General features: G+C 40.4%; 1 protein-coding gene across 1 annotated transcript; it reads right to left on the bottom strand.

Moving 5' to 3' along the window:
* Positions 1-368: 368 nt before the first annotated feature.
* On the bottom strand, positions 369-16,152 carry LOC139326737 (cysteine-rich venom protein latisemin-like). Its single transcript, XM_070956588.1, has 8 exons — positions 16,096-16,152; positions 10,745-10,806; positions 8,423-8,536; positions 6,360-6,447; positions 5,464-5,612; positions 3,587-3,681; positions 2,224-2,312; positions 369-1,043 (listed from the first exon to the last, which is right to left on the bottom strand). The coding sequence occupies exons 1-8, from the start codon at positions 16,106-16,108 to the stop codon at positions 916-918; spliced, it is 738 nt and encodes a 245-aa protein (XP_070812689.1). The 5' UTR covers positions 16,109-16,152; the 3' UTR covers positions 369-915.
* Positions 16,153-17,133: the final 981 nt, after the last annotated feature.

A 17,133-nucleotide genomic window follows, 5' to 3' on the forward strand; every position in this document is an offset into this window, starting at 1 on the left:
CAGATGTATCTCCACTCTCACTAGGTGCTGAGTCTGACAACAGGGTGATTTTACCCTTTATGTTTGTTTCCAAATGATATTGAATTTGTGATGCTTAAGCTCTGCATTACAAGGTGGTTTTTTAATGTAAAAATTCTTGTTTTAAGTAGGAAAACACTTAAAAAAAGCTTATGCAGAAGAAAACATTTAGTGCATTAAGATAGGCCTTTGGTTGAATGTCCTTAAGAGTCTTACCAGGGATATTAGACCGCTTCATGAAGGTTACGTTTTTTATAATATTTTGGTAGATTGTTACACCAAATTACAAACACACAAACACACACATATATATACATATACACAATACATTGACCAGTCAATTGGGCATTTTGCTTTTACACAGAATTTATTTTTTTATTTAAAACATTTATAAAGCTGCCCATCTTTCAACCAACTCTGGGTGGCTCCCAATCAAAAATTAAAAATCATAATATCATATTAAACTATAAACCACAACCAATTAAAACATTAAAAACACCAAAACCTGGCATATACTTTGCATGAATGACATTAGATCAGTTCTAAGTTAGATTTAATATAAGCATTTAAGAAATTCTTAAGTACAGTTGGAGTACAAAGAATTTTAGTGATCTTATTTTCAGGCCTTCAGTGTTTTCTTTTAAACAAGCTTACAGTGTGGCCCTTTTTTGCTGTTACCCAGGCCTGTGATTTTTCCTATGACCCTTTGAACTTACAGTTTTCATCCCTAGCCTCTACTCCTGCTTACGTTTCCCTTAGGCATTCATAGGACACTTACGCAAAATATAAGAAATCAGTATTTGCTGATACCATTTGCTGATACCAAAAAGATGCCATGATTTGAATAGGAATTTAGATTTTTCTGACAGAGATAACAAATATTGAATGGGAGATCCTCTATATTATTTCGTTGCGGCAGAAGCAAGAAGCAGGGCAGTTTGATTTGATCCAAGCTGACTGGCATCCAAATTGTTTTGCTAAATCTTCGCAGTTTGAGAAATTGTTTTCATATTCACAAGGATTTGCTGAAAATTTTAAAAAGAGGAAACATGAATAAAAGTGAAACATCACCAAAAGCATAACTGCTAGGAACTCTTTTACAATTGTATGCAGTTTTAGAGCTCAGAATCAAACATATGTATTTTTAATGGGGTGCTTTAAAGTTGAAGATTTTTAAAATTAAAATAGTACTTAGAGTAATTATTTTAGAGTATATATTACAGTAATTATATGTAGCTACTGAATTAGTTTCAACAATAGCCCTGAACAAAATTCAGAGAAAGCTGGTATGGATTTTAAGTTCTTCATAAATTGAAATGGATCGATATCATCCTCATCTTTTCTGATTCAATTGCCACCACTAGTGTGGGATTCTGTCATCTGCATCTCCATAACTTTCTGATTTGGCTCTGCAACCAAACAAGACAAATGCAGACTTTGACGGATAATTAGAACTGCAGAAAAAACAATTGCTACCAACCTGCCTTCCATTGAGGACCTGTATACTGCACGAGTCAAAAAAAGGGCTGTGAAAATATCTACAGACCCCTCACATCCTGGACATAACTTCTTTCAACTTCTACCCTCAAAAAGACACTATTGGGCACTGCACATCAAAACTAGACACAAGGACAGTTTTTCCTGAATGCCATCACTCTGCTTAACAACTAATTCCCATAACACTGTCAAATAATTTACTAAGACTGTATCACTATTATTCTTCTCTTCCGTACTAGTATCTATCTCTTCCCACTTGTTACTATAGCCATGTTGCTTGTATTTTTCAATTATATTGTTTTTATTTGTTTCCTAGTATGATTTGATAGCTTATTAGTAACATTGACTACCACTAAGCATTGTATCTTTTTATTCTTGATGAATGTATTTTATTCTTATGTATACTGAGAGCATATACACCTAAGACAAATTCCTTGTGTGTCCAATCACACTTGGCCAATAAAGAATTCTATATAGAAGCACCATTGAGGCAACTCTAGATGTCTGGTTATCCCACAATAGCACACTTCATGTACGTAATGATCCAGTTGTCTTGCCTAGGCCTGTCTTGCTGGATAGCTGGCCATCTTCCATTATGCCTACCTAGAGACAGTTACCTCTTCAAATGAAATCTGCTCTTTTGTGACATGACATGACCTTTACAAATGTTAGTTTAATAATTGATCTTTAAAAAAAAAAAAAACTTACTGCATAGTCCGTTGACACAAGCCGAAGGACAGTCCCCACAAGGTGGCCCTGATTTATATGGAGTAGCAATTGAACCTACGATGTTCCCTCTAGAATGAAAAAGATGAATAGAAAGGTGCCATATATTATTATAGTTACATTTATGATTGCAGAACATCCCCCCCAAAATGCCGTATCAATAGATAATTGACTTTGGTTGCATTGTTTTGGTCTCTCTGGTTTGGGGTTCCAGTTTTTTATTTTTTTTATTATTTTTTTTATTTTATTTTCAATTTATATACCGCCCTTCTCCCTGAGGACTCAGGGCGCTGCACAGCCAGAATTAAAAACATGAAACACAAATATTAAAAACAATTAAAATCTATATAAATTTGGCCCAAAATTTAAAAAACCACAAACCAATTAAACATTTAAAAATTTTAAAAAATTTCTTCCTAAGCCAGCCCGGCTTGCTGGAAAAAGTGAGTTTTAAGAGCACGGCGGAAGGCACTGAGGTCTTGGATTCTCCTTATCTCTGGGGGCAGCTGATTCCAGAGGGTAGGTGCCCCCACAGAGAAGGCTCTCCCCCTGGGGGTCACCAGCCTACATTGTTTGGCTGATGGCACCCTGAGAAGGCCCTCTCTGTGGGAACGCACGGGTCGTTGGGGGGTCGTCGGTAGCAGCAGGCGGTCTCGAAGATAGCTAGGCCCTATGCCATGGAGCGCTTTAAAGGTGATAACCAACACCTTGAAGCGCACCTGGAAGACCACCGGGAGCCAGTGCAGCTCGCTCAGGAGCGGTGTTACATGGGAGCGCCATGCTGCTCCCATCACTACCCACGCTGCTGCGTTCTGGACCAGCTGGAGCCTCCGGGTGCCCCTCAAGGGGAGCCCCATGTAGAGAGCATTGCAGTAGTCAAGGCGAGAGGTGACGAGGGCATGAGTGACTGTGCACAGGGAATCCTGATCAAGAAAGGGCCGCAATTGGTGAATCAGGCGAACCTGATAAAAGGTCCCCCTGGTTACAGCCGTCAGATGTTCCTCCAAGGACAGCTGCATATCCAGGAGGACTCCCAGATTGCGAGCCCTTTCTGTGGGGGCCAAAGACTCGCCCCCAATAGTTTTGAGAAAGCAGACAGCACCACATTCAGAGGAGAAGACCTGACTTCTGAAGTCTTCTCCAAAAGGCAGTAAACACTGTCAAGTTTTGTGAGAAAGCAAAAAAAGGATTTTCCCGGCTTATTAGAGAGAGAAAGAATTGAAGGAAATGTTGACTTCCTCCTTATGTCTGTTTTCTTCCCCTCTTTCATTTCCCCTCTTTCTTTGTAACATTCTCCTTCTTCTATCTCTCTGTCTTGATGAGACAAATCATAGTTGATACATACGCTGGGCAGTAATGACAAACATAGAAGTAGTTGAATCTGGATGAAGTACATCTGGCAGCAGCACAACCAACAAGGTAACTTTTGTACCAAACTATCTGTAAATACAAAAAATATGCACACAGGTTGACATGTTAGAGGCTTAATATTGATAATAAGCATATGGACTTCAGAGGTCCATGTAAGAAAATAAACCCAGATGCGAGCATGTTGCAGTATATATAGTTGTCTGCTCTTAGCCAGTGAAGTGGGATACCACAATAACAATGAACGTACAAAGAACTTTTCCAATCATTTCATGTAAATGTTTGCCAAAGCAAAGAAATATTAGAACAAATAAGGTTTCATCCTGTTGTTTAAATGTATATACAGTATTTAAAATGTAAAATATGAAACTGCTCCATCCTTATAGACCATCTCTTTCTAAAGTGCCCCACCACATCCAAAGCAGTCTACGTGTCAAGTGCCACGACCAGCAAGCTAGTTCCTCCTTCCCAGCTGCATGAAAGCCAAGGTCTTAATGGGCAGCAAATTGTGAATAACAAATAACATGTTTAGTATATTTGCCATCCCTCATTTGCACCATATCAGAACTTAAACAACAACAACAAAAACATTACAACACTTTAATCTAGTCTAGTTTTGCCTTTCCTTAACATAGACTGGGACTACAACTCTTAACCACGATGCTCCTCTGCTCATGTTTTGTTCTGACCCAGCCTTTGCAAGCAATGAGAAACCACTTGCTCATGAGTAAATCACACCTTTTTTTAAAAACAGGACAGGAACAGTCTTTATTCACATTGGATAGACAAAACGAAAAATAATTAGTCACAAATGAAAGTCTTTCCCCCCTTCTGAAACAGGGCACGAACAGTCTCTGTTCACATGAGAACTCAAGATAAAAAGTTCAGTGATTAAGCCAAGCAGAAACAATCCCTGTTCACACCGGTTGAGGCAATGCCCTACCTATTGTTCCCAGTAGGGAGACTCAGTTGGCACCTCAAAGACAGAGCAATTACAGGTAGTCCCGACAAACCTGCTTCTGGCAAAGGAATCCGACTTGATTGATGTACACTGGAAAATGAATGGTTGTCTGCAATAACAGGCCACTCCTAAACCCCTACTATTTATTTCCAAGCCAGGGAGGAGCTGGCTAGCATCTGCAACTTCTTTCCCTGAGAGCCGGCTTATTGCCGCCCATTGCTCTCCTCTCCTCTCTATGCATATGGTGCATCTGGGATGGACCCCCACCTGTTCCTCCCCCTCACTCAGCTCAGGCCCCAAAGATAGCTGCCTCTCTACCTTAGGGCGGATAGAAGGTCCTGGCTCTGCATCTGCCTCTTCTTCTTCCTCATCAGAGCCTTCTAAAGTCTCCAAAGCTGGCCCAGTCTCCCCCTTGCCCTCGTCTGATTCTGCTGCTTGCTCTGCTGGCAGCCGACGGGCCACAACATGTTTATGGGATTACTTAGTGATTTTAAGGACATAGTTGCTTGGTTTTCTTGGTTTTGCTATTATCTTTTTGTCTTTTTGTCTGAGAATCTCCATCTTCTATGGAGATTCTCAGTCATCCAGGTCATGGTTGTGCCAAAGATCCTTGTTTCCAAGAGGCAACTGGACTTTCTGGTTTTTCTTTGAAGACATTTTGCTTCTCATCCAAGAAGCACCTTCAGCTCTTTTTGTGGGTGTTTTCTCAATTTTCCAGTCTAGCTTCAAGCCATGATTTTCCTATGTAACAACCAGGCCTGGCCTAGCTTAGTAATTCAGGATCAGCCAAGGAGTTAAGCTTAATTCAAAGGAATCTACCTTTTTATCTTATTCATTTTTGTGGATTTATACTTGGTGAACACAGAAATGGCAAAGATATGAAAAAGTCCTACCTGAGTATAATGGCCAATAACAGAACCTGGTGGGTTTGCTCCAACGCCATATCTGAATTTTTTGTATTCATTATACCAAGCCTGAATTACTCCTGTCCATGAATGAGGATGACTCGACATGAATAGATTTTCACCACAACTTAATTTTCCTAAAAGTGTGGAAGGTTAAAAAAAAAAAAGCAACAGCAAGAAAACACAGGTGAATACATGTTTTGAAAGAAGCAAAGGGCAGCAGAAAGGAGATAGCTGAGCATTTCTTATCTCTCCAGAAATACTAATGCAATCATCTTGATAAACCATTGGAAAGGAAATGAACATTTTGCACCCAAATTACTGTGATGCTTTTCTAGAATCTTTGCTTGTGCAAACTGACAATCCTTGTTTTCTGAAAAGCATATGAAAACATTAATATACTTTATTTGGAAGTAAATTATTGCCCAGATGCCCTAATTTGTGCGGACATCTGTATGTTAATACATAGTGAGATTAGGAAGATTTAGATTTAATTCTCCAATTGACCATGGAAATCTCTGAACATCTTTGGCCTCAGCATCTACCATCAAAAATAGCTGTGGTGAGGACATTATCTTTAGCATTGTTGGGGAATGGTAGGCTATAAATGTAGTAATATATAATATACAAAATAAATGAAAAAAAATCATTGTTCAAATACTATTTCTCCTGCAAACCCATTGGGGGGAGGAATTAAGAAAATTATTAACATCTCGATCAAACCAAATCATCTATATAGGAATGGTAACTATAGAATAATTCATAGGTATTACTTTTGCTGCTAATATTGACGCGCAAGATTGATTGTAAGTGCTATTTAATGTGAAATATACTATTAATCCACTAACCAGTTAAAACCATACTATCGTTTTGGACTGACTTACCCACAGTTCTTAAGTGTCGTGGACTGTGATTAAAAGAACATCTATCTGCCCAACGTTTTGCATTTTGAGCAGCATTAGAATTCCATTCCTGAATAGAAGTTGACAGCAACAACCAGTTATTGAAAAAAACATATGTTAAATTTGCAGAAAATATGTCTTGTAATGTTTTACTACCTTTTGGATTCCTTCAAATCTTGTAATTAAGAATTCAGAAGTTACACCAATATTCTCTTTAAAATGCTTTGAATAGTTGGCGCTCCCGCCCCATCCCTTAGCTGTCTTTCTCATAAAACACAAAACTCTGGGTGGCACATAACAAAGTTAAAAAAACCAATAATTCACAATAACAGCAACAATTATTACTAAAAACATCAAAAACTATAAAATATGACTAAAATGAAATGGGACCAGAACTGGGACAGGATGATGTAATTGGGAAGAGGTGGTTTCTCCAATAACCTGGCCCCATGCTATGTAGGACAATGGTCCCCAACACCTGAGTCGTGGCCCATTCGGGAAGCTGGCCACGCAAGTGAGCTCTACTCAAGCGAGAGGTGAGCGAGCGAGAGTGCGCACAACTCCACTTGTTCGAATGGTGGGCACTTACGCATGCAACTCCACTCATGCAAGTGGTGGGTGTTTGTGTTCACGTGCAAAGCTCCATTCTGCCCCTCACACACAACCATCCCCTCTACCCCCCCTGCGCTAGGCCACCAAGCCGGAAAGGTTGGGGACTGCTGATGCAGGACTTTAAAGGTCAAAATAAGCACTTTGATTTGGGCCTAGAGACTAACTGGTAGCCAAGGCTACTTGCTGAGCAGAAGTATATTATTTGTTCTACAAGGAACAAGCATAACTACCCATTCTGCTGCATTTTGCACCAGATGAAGCTTCTGGATTTCTTTAAAGGCAGCTCCATGTAAAGCACATTAAAACAGTCCAATCAGGAGGTGACTGGGATAGGGCATGAAAGACTGTGAACAGGGCCCCTCAGGAATGGGCACAACTGGTATACAATATGAAGTTTAGGAAGTCCCTCTTAGCCACAACTGCCATCTGCTTTTTAAACAGGAGTTGTGAATCCAGGAGAACCCCCAGATTGGGCACAGAATCTGTTTAGGGCAATATAACACCATCGAGCAGCAAAGATGTCATAGTCCCAGAACTGGAGCATCCCAAAACCCAAAGCTTGTTGTTCCTCATCCAAACCTTCTAAGTCTCCAGACACCACAAGAAAACATCTACAACATCACTTAATTTGCCAAGGGCAGACATATGTAATTGAATATTATCAGCATATTGAGGATACCTCATCCCCTAGTGATGGATAAGGTCACCTAGCAATCTCTTTTAGAAATTAAATAGGAGAGGAGAAGCACCAACCCCCATGGAACCCCACACATTAGGGGCCCAGGGCAGATTTTCTCCTCCCCAACCACCAATTTTTTAAAAGTTCCTGCATGATGAATTCATGTGTGACACTTCTCTGATAATTTACACAGTAGCATCCACAGGATCTGGTGATGCATGTAGAAAGTGCTGAGGGATATATCCAGTGGTGGGATTCAAATAATTTAACAATCGGTTCTCTGCCCTAATGATTTCTTCCAACAACCAGTTCACCAAACTGCTCAGAAAGTTGTATTGTAAGCCACCCTGAGTCTCCGGAGAAGGGCGGCATATAAATCAAATCAAAAAAAAAAAAAAGTTAACAACCGGTTCTCCCGAAGTGGTGCGAACTGGCTGAATCCCACCACTGGATATATCATGACATTGTCATTTATGTCATTCTGACTACCCCACCTCCCTCCATTTTTTTCATAGATGCCATCATATTTATTTAGTCACATAAATCATTCCGTTTGGGCTTTTCACCCTACATTCAAACATAAATACAGATGCACCTAAATCCATATTGCCAAAGAAGCCGAACTGCTCAATAAATAAATAGTAAGCATCTTCTCTTATCCTAGCTGGTAAAGCACATTAATATTTAAACTAGTAAGAAAGTCAAACTTGCAAACTTTCTGACAAGGACATAAATATAATTACATTTAGCTTACCATTTGTAACATGTTCCTAGCAGTTGGTCTCACTGATCTCCTTAAAGCATTGTGCTTGTCAACAATCTCCTTTTGGTTTTCTCTTTTGTTACTTGACTCAGAAGCAAAATCAGCCTTAAGACAGAGAGCAAAACAAACAATAAATAAATAAATAAAAATGATGACTTTAAATGGAACAGGCAACTAGTGACCTCAGGGCTGAATGGAAGCCCAAACTTCTTTTCTCCAGGTCCAGGATACAACTGTTGTTGAAAACTGGTGGCATGATTCCTCATCATTCTGAGACAGGAAACACACAACTCTCACATATTCCCTAAAATAGCCCTAATGTAAGTTTGAAAAGTTTATACTTGTAAGCTGCCTTGAGTCGCCATGTGCAAATAGGCGGCAATATAAATTTTATCAGTCAATCAATCAATCAAGCAAGCAAGCAATCAGAAATACTGGCCCATTCCTTGTGAATTGACTTTGTCTTATCTCCTTCTATCACCTTTCTACTCCTGCAACTTTCTTCACTTCCCCCAAATGCAAAGTGTGATCCCGAGCTATGAAACAGTGGCCCCATTTGTCTGTGCATTTGGAAAGAGACTAGTCGCCACATAAGAAACAGGTGATTATAGCACAAAGTTAAAATGAATTAATCATTTTTCCTCATCTATTTCAAGGGAATACTGCAGTGATATTTATGTATGTATATATTTACATAAAGAGCTTATATCGCTGTCTATCTCATGTAATGATCCTAAGTGGCTCACAACAGGAATAAAAAGCGAGCCACCCAGTTGTGGGTTTTAAATTTTTTTACTACTGGTTCTGTGGGTGTGATTTGGTGGGTGTGGCATGGCTTGGTGGGCGTGACTTGGTGGGCGTGGCAGGGGAAGGATACTGTAAAATCTTCATTCCCTCCCCAATCCAGGGAAAGGTTACTGCAAAATCCCCATTTCCTCCTGATCAGCTGGGACTTGGGAGGCAGAGAATAGATGGGGGTGGGGCCAGTCTGAATTTTTACTACCGGTTCTCCGAACTACTCAAAATTTCCACTACCGGTTCTCCAGAACTGTTCAGAACCTGATGAAACCCACCTCTGGAGCCACCCTACCCACCAAGCGTCAGACCAATCAGCCTCATTGAACCCCCATTTTAGCCCAACATTTGGGAAGTGGGGGGGTGGGGGTGGCAGAACCAGGTCTTCACTGCCCTCCAAAGGCTTAAAAGTGTAGGGATCCCTCAGGTGGGGGGGGGGTATTCCAGAGGGCTGGGCCTTAGATTCTGTTATAGACCATGGACATTAAAATTAGTAAGATTCTTTTCATTAGATGTGCCAATTTTAGTTATATTTGATTTGATTCAGCATGGTTTTATTTTGTTTTGTGTGTTTAGCACTGGAATATATTTTTGAATTAAAATGAATAGTTAGACTGACCAAGCTTTAGTGACCAGACCAAGAAACCAGAGTAATGAATGATAATATTATTTGCTTACAAGGTTACAGTAACACAGCCAGTGGTGAGTTCCTCCCAGTTCGGCCCGGTTCCCCCAAGCCAGTAGTGGTGACGATATGATGTCACCAAACCAGTTCTGCCCCCCTGCGCCCCCACCCCCCGCGTTATTCTTACCTTTTATTTGGCCCCACCCCCAATCTATTGCTGCCTCCTGAGTCCCAGCTGATCGGCTAGAAGGAAAAAAACTGTTTAAACTCTTGCCGCGGGGCTTCAAAGTGCCGCCCTACAGCTGATCAGTGTTAAAAGGCAGTGTGGTGGTAGACCGGTGCCTGCAAAAACAAATGAGTAGACCGGTGCCTGCAAAAACAAATGGGTAGATCGGTGCCTGCAAAAATAAATGGGTAGACCGGTGCCTCCAAAAACAAATGAGTAAACTGGTACAGCTCTGCAAGCAGTTAAAAGCCTGGTACACCAGTACCTCTGCTAAATCCTAAAGAATTGTCACATGACCATCAAGCCACACCCACAAAATAAGCCACGCACACAGAACTGGTAGTAAAAAAATTTAGAACCCACCCCTATACACAGCAATAGAATCTTAAAAATCTAAATGCTCTTTTCCCCAGCCTTCATCTTATTGAGAACTAAGAGTGGTCTTGTCTGAGATTCTTTCTCAAATTTCTACATTGGATTTAGATTTATCTGACTGTTGTCCTGGCTTCATCTCTTCTTCTTGCTCCTCAAGGTATTTCAACCCCCTCACAAATATGAAACAATCCAACATATATTGGATAGTTTAATGAATGATTAATTGTAAAAGGAGAGTTATGTACTGTATATATCAAATCTGCTATATGTGATACAAAATTATGAAACTTACATTTCCAGGAGATTGTTGCAGCACTGCAGCAACACTTAGCAAGACAATGAAGGCAATCATTTCTAAAAACAAAAGAACATTGAAACATATTTGTGCTTAATCTGGTTAATGGAATTTGTTTCTTAAGTAGTTCAGAATGTTTGCGAATGGCCTCTCTGAAGATATATATCTCCTAGATATGAAACTCACTCTAACTCTTATGTCTTTTCCCTCCTTTAATCCTTTGTACTCCAGAATGCAACCTACATATCTATGCTTCATTTAAAGGATATGTACAGAAGATATAAAAAATGGACACAACATATTTTTTTAAATGAAAAAAAAATCAGACCAACATAAATCATATCAGGATTTTTCCACCTTTACTATAACCTATAAACTGTACAATTCAACTGAAAGATAAACTGAAATCTTTTAGCGGAAAAAATAAAAATAAAAAACTTAGGACAATATGGTTGCATAAGTGTGCATGCCCTCTTATAAGTAGGGATGTGGCTGTGTTCAGAATTAACCAATCATATTCAAACTGATGTTAAGTGGTAGTCAGCACATACCTGCCGTTAATTAAAGTGATCTTGATCAAGCCCATATAAAGTTGAGCTTTTCTAGTAGGATTTTTCTGGCATGTACTCAGTTGTCTCTTACAGCAAAATCCATGGTCTGCAAAGAGCTTACAAAGCACCAAGGGGATCTCATTGTTGGAAGGTATCAGTTAGGAGAAGGGTGTAAAAAATTCCCAGGCATTGGCTATACCGTGGAACACAGTGAAGACAGTCATCAACAAGTAGAGAAAATATGGCACAATAGGGACAATACCAAGAACTTGACATCCCTCCAAAATTGATGAAAAAGAATAAGAAAATTAGTCTGAGAAGCTGCTATGATGCCTATCGCAACATCAGAGGAGCTGCAGGAATTTATGACAGGTATTGCTTGGGTACTACATGTGACAATAATCTCCTGTATTCTTTATATGCCTGGGCTGTGGAGTAAGGTGACAAGATAGAAACTTTTTCCTACAAAGAAAAACATCAAAATCTGACGACATTTACAAAGAGCTACATCAAATCTAACAAAATCATGCGAGAAATACATCTTATGGTCTGATGAGACTAAGGTTGAACTTTTTGGCCATAATTCCAAAAAATATGTTTGGTGCAAAAAGAACACTGCACATCACCAAAATTTACACCGTACCCACAGTGAAACATAGTAATGGCACAGTGGTGGGTTGCTACCGGTTCTCCTTAGTTCTTGAGAACTGGCAGTGGAAATTTTGAGTAGTTTGGAGAACCGGTAAATACCACCTCTGCCTGGCCCTGCCCCCAATCTATTCGCTGCCTCCTGAGTCCCAGCTGATCGGCTAGAAGGAAAAAATCAGGGCTCACTTGACAAAGAAGAGAAAAAAACCCCAAGATACCTTAGCTTTAAATTGAGAAGCCAAGAAGCCTCCCAACTGATAGGCTAGAACCACTCCTTGTAAACCGCTCAGTGGTGGTAGATTGGCAAATGAGGCCAAGCTGCCTGAAAGTGGTTTCTAATGCTCTCGGTGGTGGCAGAATGGCAAAAAACTGTTTAAACTCTTGCTGCGGCGCTTCAAAGGGCCACCTTACAGCTGATCAGTGGTAAAAGGCAGTGTGGTGGTAGACCAGTGCACTCCAAAAACAAATGGGTAGACTGGAACACTCCAAAAACAAATGGGTAGACCGGTATGCTCCAAGAACAAATGGGTAGACTGGTATGGCTCTGCAAGTAGTTAAAAGCCTGGTAGACCAGTACTTCTATTAAATCCTAAAGAATTGTTTGTCACATGACCATCAAACCACGCCCACAAATAAACCACACCCACAGAACTGGTAGTAAAAAAATTTAGAACCCACCCCTGTAATGGCAGCTTTATGCTTTGGGGCTGTTTTTGATTTAGCTGGAAATAGGATTTTAGTCAAGGTGTAGGGAAAGATGAACAGTTCCAAATATTGATCAATTTTAACACAAAACTTTCAGACCTGTGCCAAAATGCTAAAGATGAAGATGAATTTCACCTTTCAACATGGCGATCCAAAGCATATGTTCAAATCAACAAAATAATGGCTTCACCAGAAGATCAATTTTTGGAAGGCCCAGCCAGATCCCAAACCTGAATCCAATTGAAAATCTGCAGGGTGACCTGAAGAAGGCTGTGCAACAGGAGATGATCTTGCAATCTGACAGATTTGGAATGCTTTTGCAAGGAATAATTGGTAAAGATACCAAGGCAAGATGTGCCATGCTCCTACTCCAAAGGACTGAATGCTGTCATAAAATAAAATGGTGCTTCTAGAAAGTATTAGTTTAAGGGTGTGTAATCTTATGCAACCATATTATTGTAAAATTTTTCCCCCATTTAAAAGATCACAGTTTGTTTTTCAATTGAATTGTACAGCTTACATAATATATTAAAAGTGGAGAAAAATCTGAAGTGATTTATCTTGGTCTGATTTTTTTATATATCTCAAAAACCTGGCATTTTAACAGAGTGTGCATACTTTTTATATCTACTGTATCATCTATATATAAATCTATAAACCTAAAATAGTTCCTAAACTTTTCCTTATTGATTTGCTGCAGTAAAAGAGAACTCCAGCTATTTCCATAAAAGCCAATCAAAAAAACCACACCTATCAGGGATGATTGAATCTAAAATTCAACATGTCCGAAGGACCCCAGGTTGGAAACAGCTCATTTAGAATATATTGCTTCTCAATCTTTTGCCTTATATCAGATATACCATAATCAACTATAGCAGCAGATGCAAAGGCTACAGGGCTAACAATTTGGCAATGGTGATTGCTCCTGAGGCAATGCAATCAGAATTTGTTCCTGATTGCAAGAATTTGTCCTGGCAGCCTTTATCTTGAGAGCATGTAAACAGATTGGATTAACATGATTCTTAGTTGACTTCCCAACATCTCAGGTGTGCTAGGAAGTGGTGTGACACCACTGTATGTGTAGTTGGCTTTTCTGTGGCCCTTTTCCATAGCTGTAGCATCTAATGAGAAACTACAGGCAGCAGAAGTTGAGATGAACTTTAAAATGGATAGTGGAATGGGCAGCGTATAAATTTAATAATAGATTTTAATAAATTAAAATTGCTGAGTTAGAACTTTAGTACCATGCATAAAATACTGGGAGGCACTAAACCAGTCTGCCAAAATCCGTAATAACAGAGAGGAGGAAATAGAAAAAATAGCATATTTTATGAGTTTGTCAGTTTGTCTTAGGGAAAAGTATTAAGCCATCTTGAGTCAAAAAGCAAAAAGGGCTAGGATTCGGTTTAAACATTTGAAGTCTTACGTATTGCAATATACATTTACTTGGAAGTCAATCTCATTGAGTTCAATTGCAGTTCATTCATATACATGCACAAAAAGGTCTGTAGCCTTGAAACAGTTTTAATTCTAATTTCCTCTTTCCAGGGAATCTTAGAAATATTAGTTTAGTAGGTTAGAAATATTAGTTTAGAAGATTCCAGGAATGCCTAATGGGATCATTGGCAAATTCAAAAAACATCAGTGTCAATTTTTTAAAAAGTCATTCTATTTAAGCTAGTATAAAACCTAATAAATTATGGTAATAGATGTAACATATTCTTAAAAGTAGAACAAAACACAACAACTTTGTAGAATTGTGTGAAATGTGACTGATCCTAAATTACTTTTTTTTTCTAAAATGATCTCAACTTGCTTAATTGCAAACAATGGTTTTACAAAGCTGAAGTTTATAATAAATCTTACCTATTGTTTTGAATAAACTTGAAGGTAACTCCTTTGTTGCTTTCAGAAAATCGTGGAAGTCAGGCAGACAGTACCAGGTTTATATACCTTCCCTGCTTCCTCTATTTCAGAATGACTCAGTGATCAACAGTAAATTATATCCGTTAAGCCTTGTAAGACAGAAGTTTGGATTTGTCTCAAGTTCTTTTTTTTCTTTTTTTCTTCCTCAGGTTCATGACTTCTGTAAAAATCTGCTCCTGAATCTATTTAAAGCTACCTAGTAACTTATATAAAAAAAATGGGTGGATATTTATGTGAACTGTCTGAACACACTTGGAAGTAAGTTCCAATTGTGTCAATGAAGTTCCAATTGTGTCAATGGAATCTACCAAAAATGTGTTTACAAGTGCAGACAAGTTTCTGTTTCACAGCTGATTGTTCTTAGAAGTTGAGATAAAACGTTCCATTGAACTATTATTTTTTATAGTGCTACATTGATTGCACAATGTGTTTACACAAATTTACATGTGAGTCCAAGGTAGAAAAACGTATTCCTGTTTCTCAAGGTCTTTGTGAAATTATGAAAAAGATTTTTAATTAATATTCATAGGTAAATCTCTTCCAATACTTTTTTTATTATTATTTATTTATTTAAGAAAATTTTTATGGCCACCCAACTAGCTCTCAGTGACTTCGGATGTCTTACAAAGATAAAAACAAAATATAAAAACGATGAAAAGTGATAACTCCTACTCCCTGGTGAAAACAATCAGTCAATCAAATAAACCATTTGATGGGCTTCATCCCACTCTGGGTTTCCCAGCCAGCTGTCAAAACCAAGTCTTCAGGGTCTTGTGAGAGCATGTCAAAATGGGGACCAATCTTAACTCTGTGGGGATGATGTTCCAAGGGAGGGAGCCACCATGGAGAAGGCCCTTCATATTGTTCCTGCTAAACACAACTCTTTGGAGAGGGGATCTGTAACATTCCCTGCCTTGCCATTCTGGTGGGTCAGGTAAATGTGACTGGGAAAGGATAGTCCTTCAAATAATCTAATCCCAAATCCTGTAGGGCTTTAAAGGTGACAACCAGCACCTTGAATTGAACCCAGAAGGAACTTGGCAGCCAATGCAGCTTCCGCAATAGAGATGACATATGTGCACATCTATGCCTACACAAAACCACGTGAACTGCTGCATTTTGAACTAATTAAAGCTTCTAGATACTTTTCAAGGCAGCACAATGTAGAACATATTGCAATAGTCAAGACATGAGTTGACATGAGTTGACTAGGGCAGTGGTCAGCAAACCACGGCTCGCAAGCCACATGCGGCTCTTTGGCCCCTTGAGTGTGGCTCTTCCACACTCATGATGCCCTGCCTGATTGGCTGTGGCTGAGCCGGGAGTGTGCGTACACGCAGGGAGACCCTCCTCAAGTGAACGCCGAAGCTCAGGAAAGGTGCACGCAGGGTGGGCAGCGGCTTGCTTAAGGAGGGTCTCCCCATGTGTGCGCATGCTCCCGGCTCAGCCACAGCCAGCCAGGCATCACGAGAGTGGGAGGAGGAGGAGAGTGCAGGAGAGAAGCTGCCCTGTACCTACCTTCGTGCCACATTTGCACGTAAGACAGCCTTTGCTTCCTGCCGCTTCAGGCTGGAGTTCGCAGCCTGGGTGGGGGAAGTGTAAACGGCAGCTACCTTGAGCAAGCCGCAGCGCTATTACGCAGGGCTCCGAGTGATTGGAGAAGCGGCAGAAAGAGTAGCCAGGGCTGCACTTTCAGCGGGTAAGCAAAGCTGCCTCTGCCATGAGGAACTTTGGAGAGAGGGTGGGGCAGGCTGTGGGAGCAGCCTGTCTCTTAGCTGGAGAGAACGGCCACAGCCTTCCCCCGCCCTCTCTCTCCAAAGTTCCTCGCAGCAGAGACAGTGTTGCTTACCTGCTGAAAGCGCAGCCCTGGTTGCTGTTTCTGCCGCTTCTCCAACCACTCAGAGCCCTGTGTAATAGTGCTGCGACTTGCTCAAGGTAGCTGCTGTTTACACTTCCCCCGCCCCCATCTTCCTCCGTCTTCTCCTCCTTGAGTTGGAGCCTCGCTGTACGGATCCCCTGGCTGGGTAGGCGTGGCTAGGGGGGGGTCATGTGACTGGATGAGTGAGTGACATCGAGTTGGCCACACCCATCCAGGTTTTGTGGCTCCGGTGTGATTTTTTTCTGTGGGAAATGGGTCCAAGTGGCTCTTTGAGTGTTTAAGTTTGCTGACCCCTGGACTAGGGTATGAGTGACTGTGAACAGTGTTATTGTTGGTGCAGGAAAGGGCATAATTGACACACAACCCACAGTTGTACAAAGACCCTCCTGGCCATGCCTGCCACCTGCTCCTTGAGCAGGAGTTGTGAGTCCAGGAATCACGAGTCTAGATTAAACACTAGGTCTACCTGGGGCAGTGGCACCCCATCCAAGATCAGAGATGGCAATTCTCCATGGACCAGAGAACCCCAAACACAGAGCCATTCCAACTTGCCAGGGTTCAGTTTCAACCTCCAAGCACTACAAGAGGGAAGCCAAGGCATTACTTAACTCACCATGGGCTGATACATATAGCTCGATGTTATCAGGTTATTGATGATATTTCAGCCCATGATGGTG

This window comes from Pituophis catenifer, unplaced genomic scaffold, assembly GCF_029215685.1.
Source record: "Pituophis catenifer annectens isolate HBS135680 unplaced genomic scaffold, rPitCat1.0.hap2 SCAF_1, whole genome shotgun sequence".
Classification (NCBI taxonomy): Eukaryota; Metazoa; Chordata; class Lepidosauria; order Squamata; family Colubridae; genus Pituophis; species Pituophis catenifer.

Excerpts from the sequence above, each read along its gene's own strand:
- LOC139326737 (XM_070956588.1), bottom strand. Across the intron at positions 5,613-6,359 it reads ACGACACTTAAGAACTGTGG|GAAAATTAAGTTGTGGTGAA; the intron begins GTAAGTCAGTCC and ends CCACACTTTTAG. Across the intron at positions 3,682-5,463 it reads TTATTGGCCATTATACTCAG|ATAGTTTGGTACAAAAGTTA; the intron begins GTAGGACTTTTT and ends TTGTATTTACAG.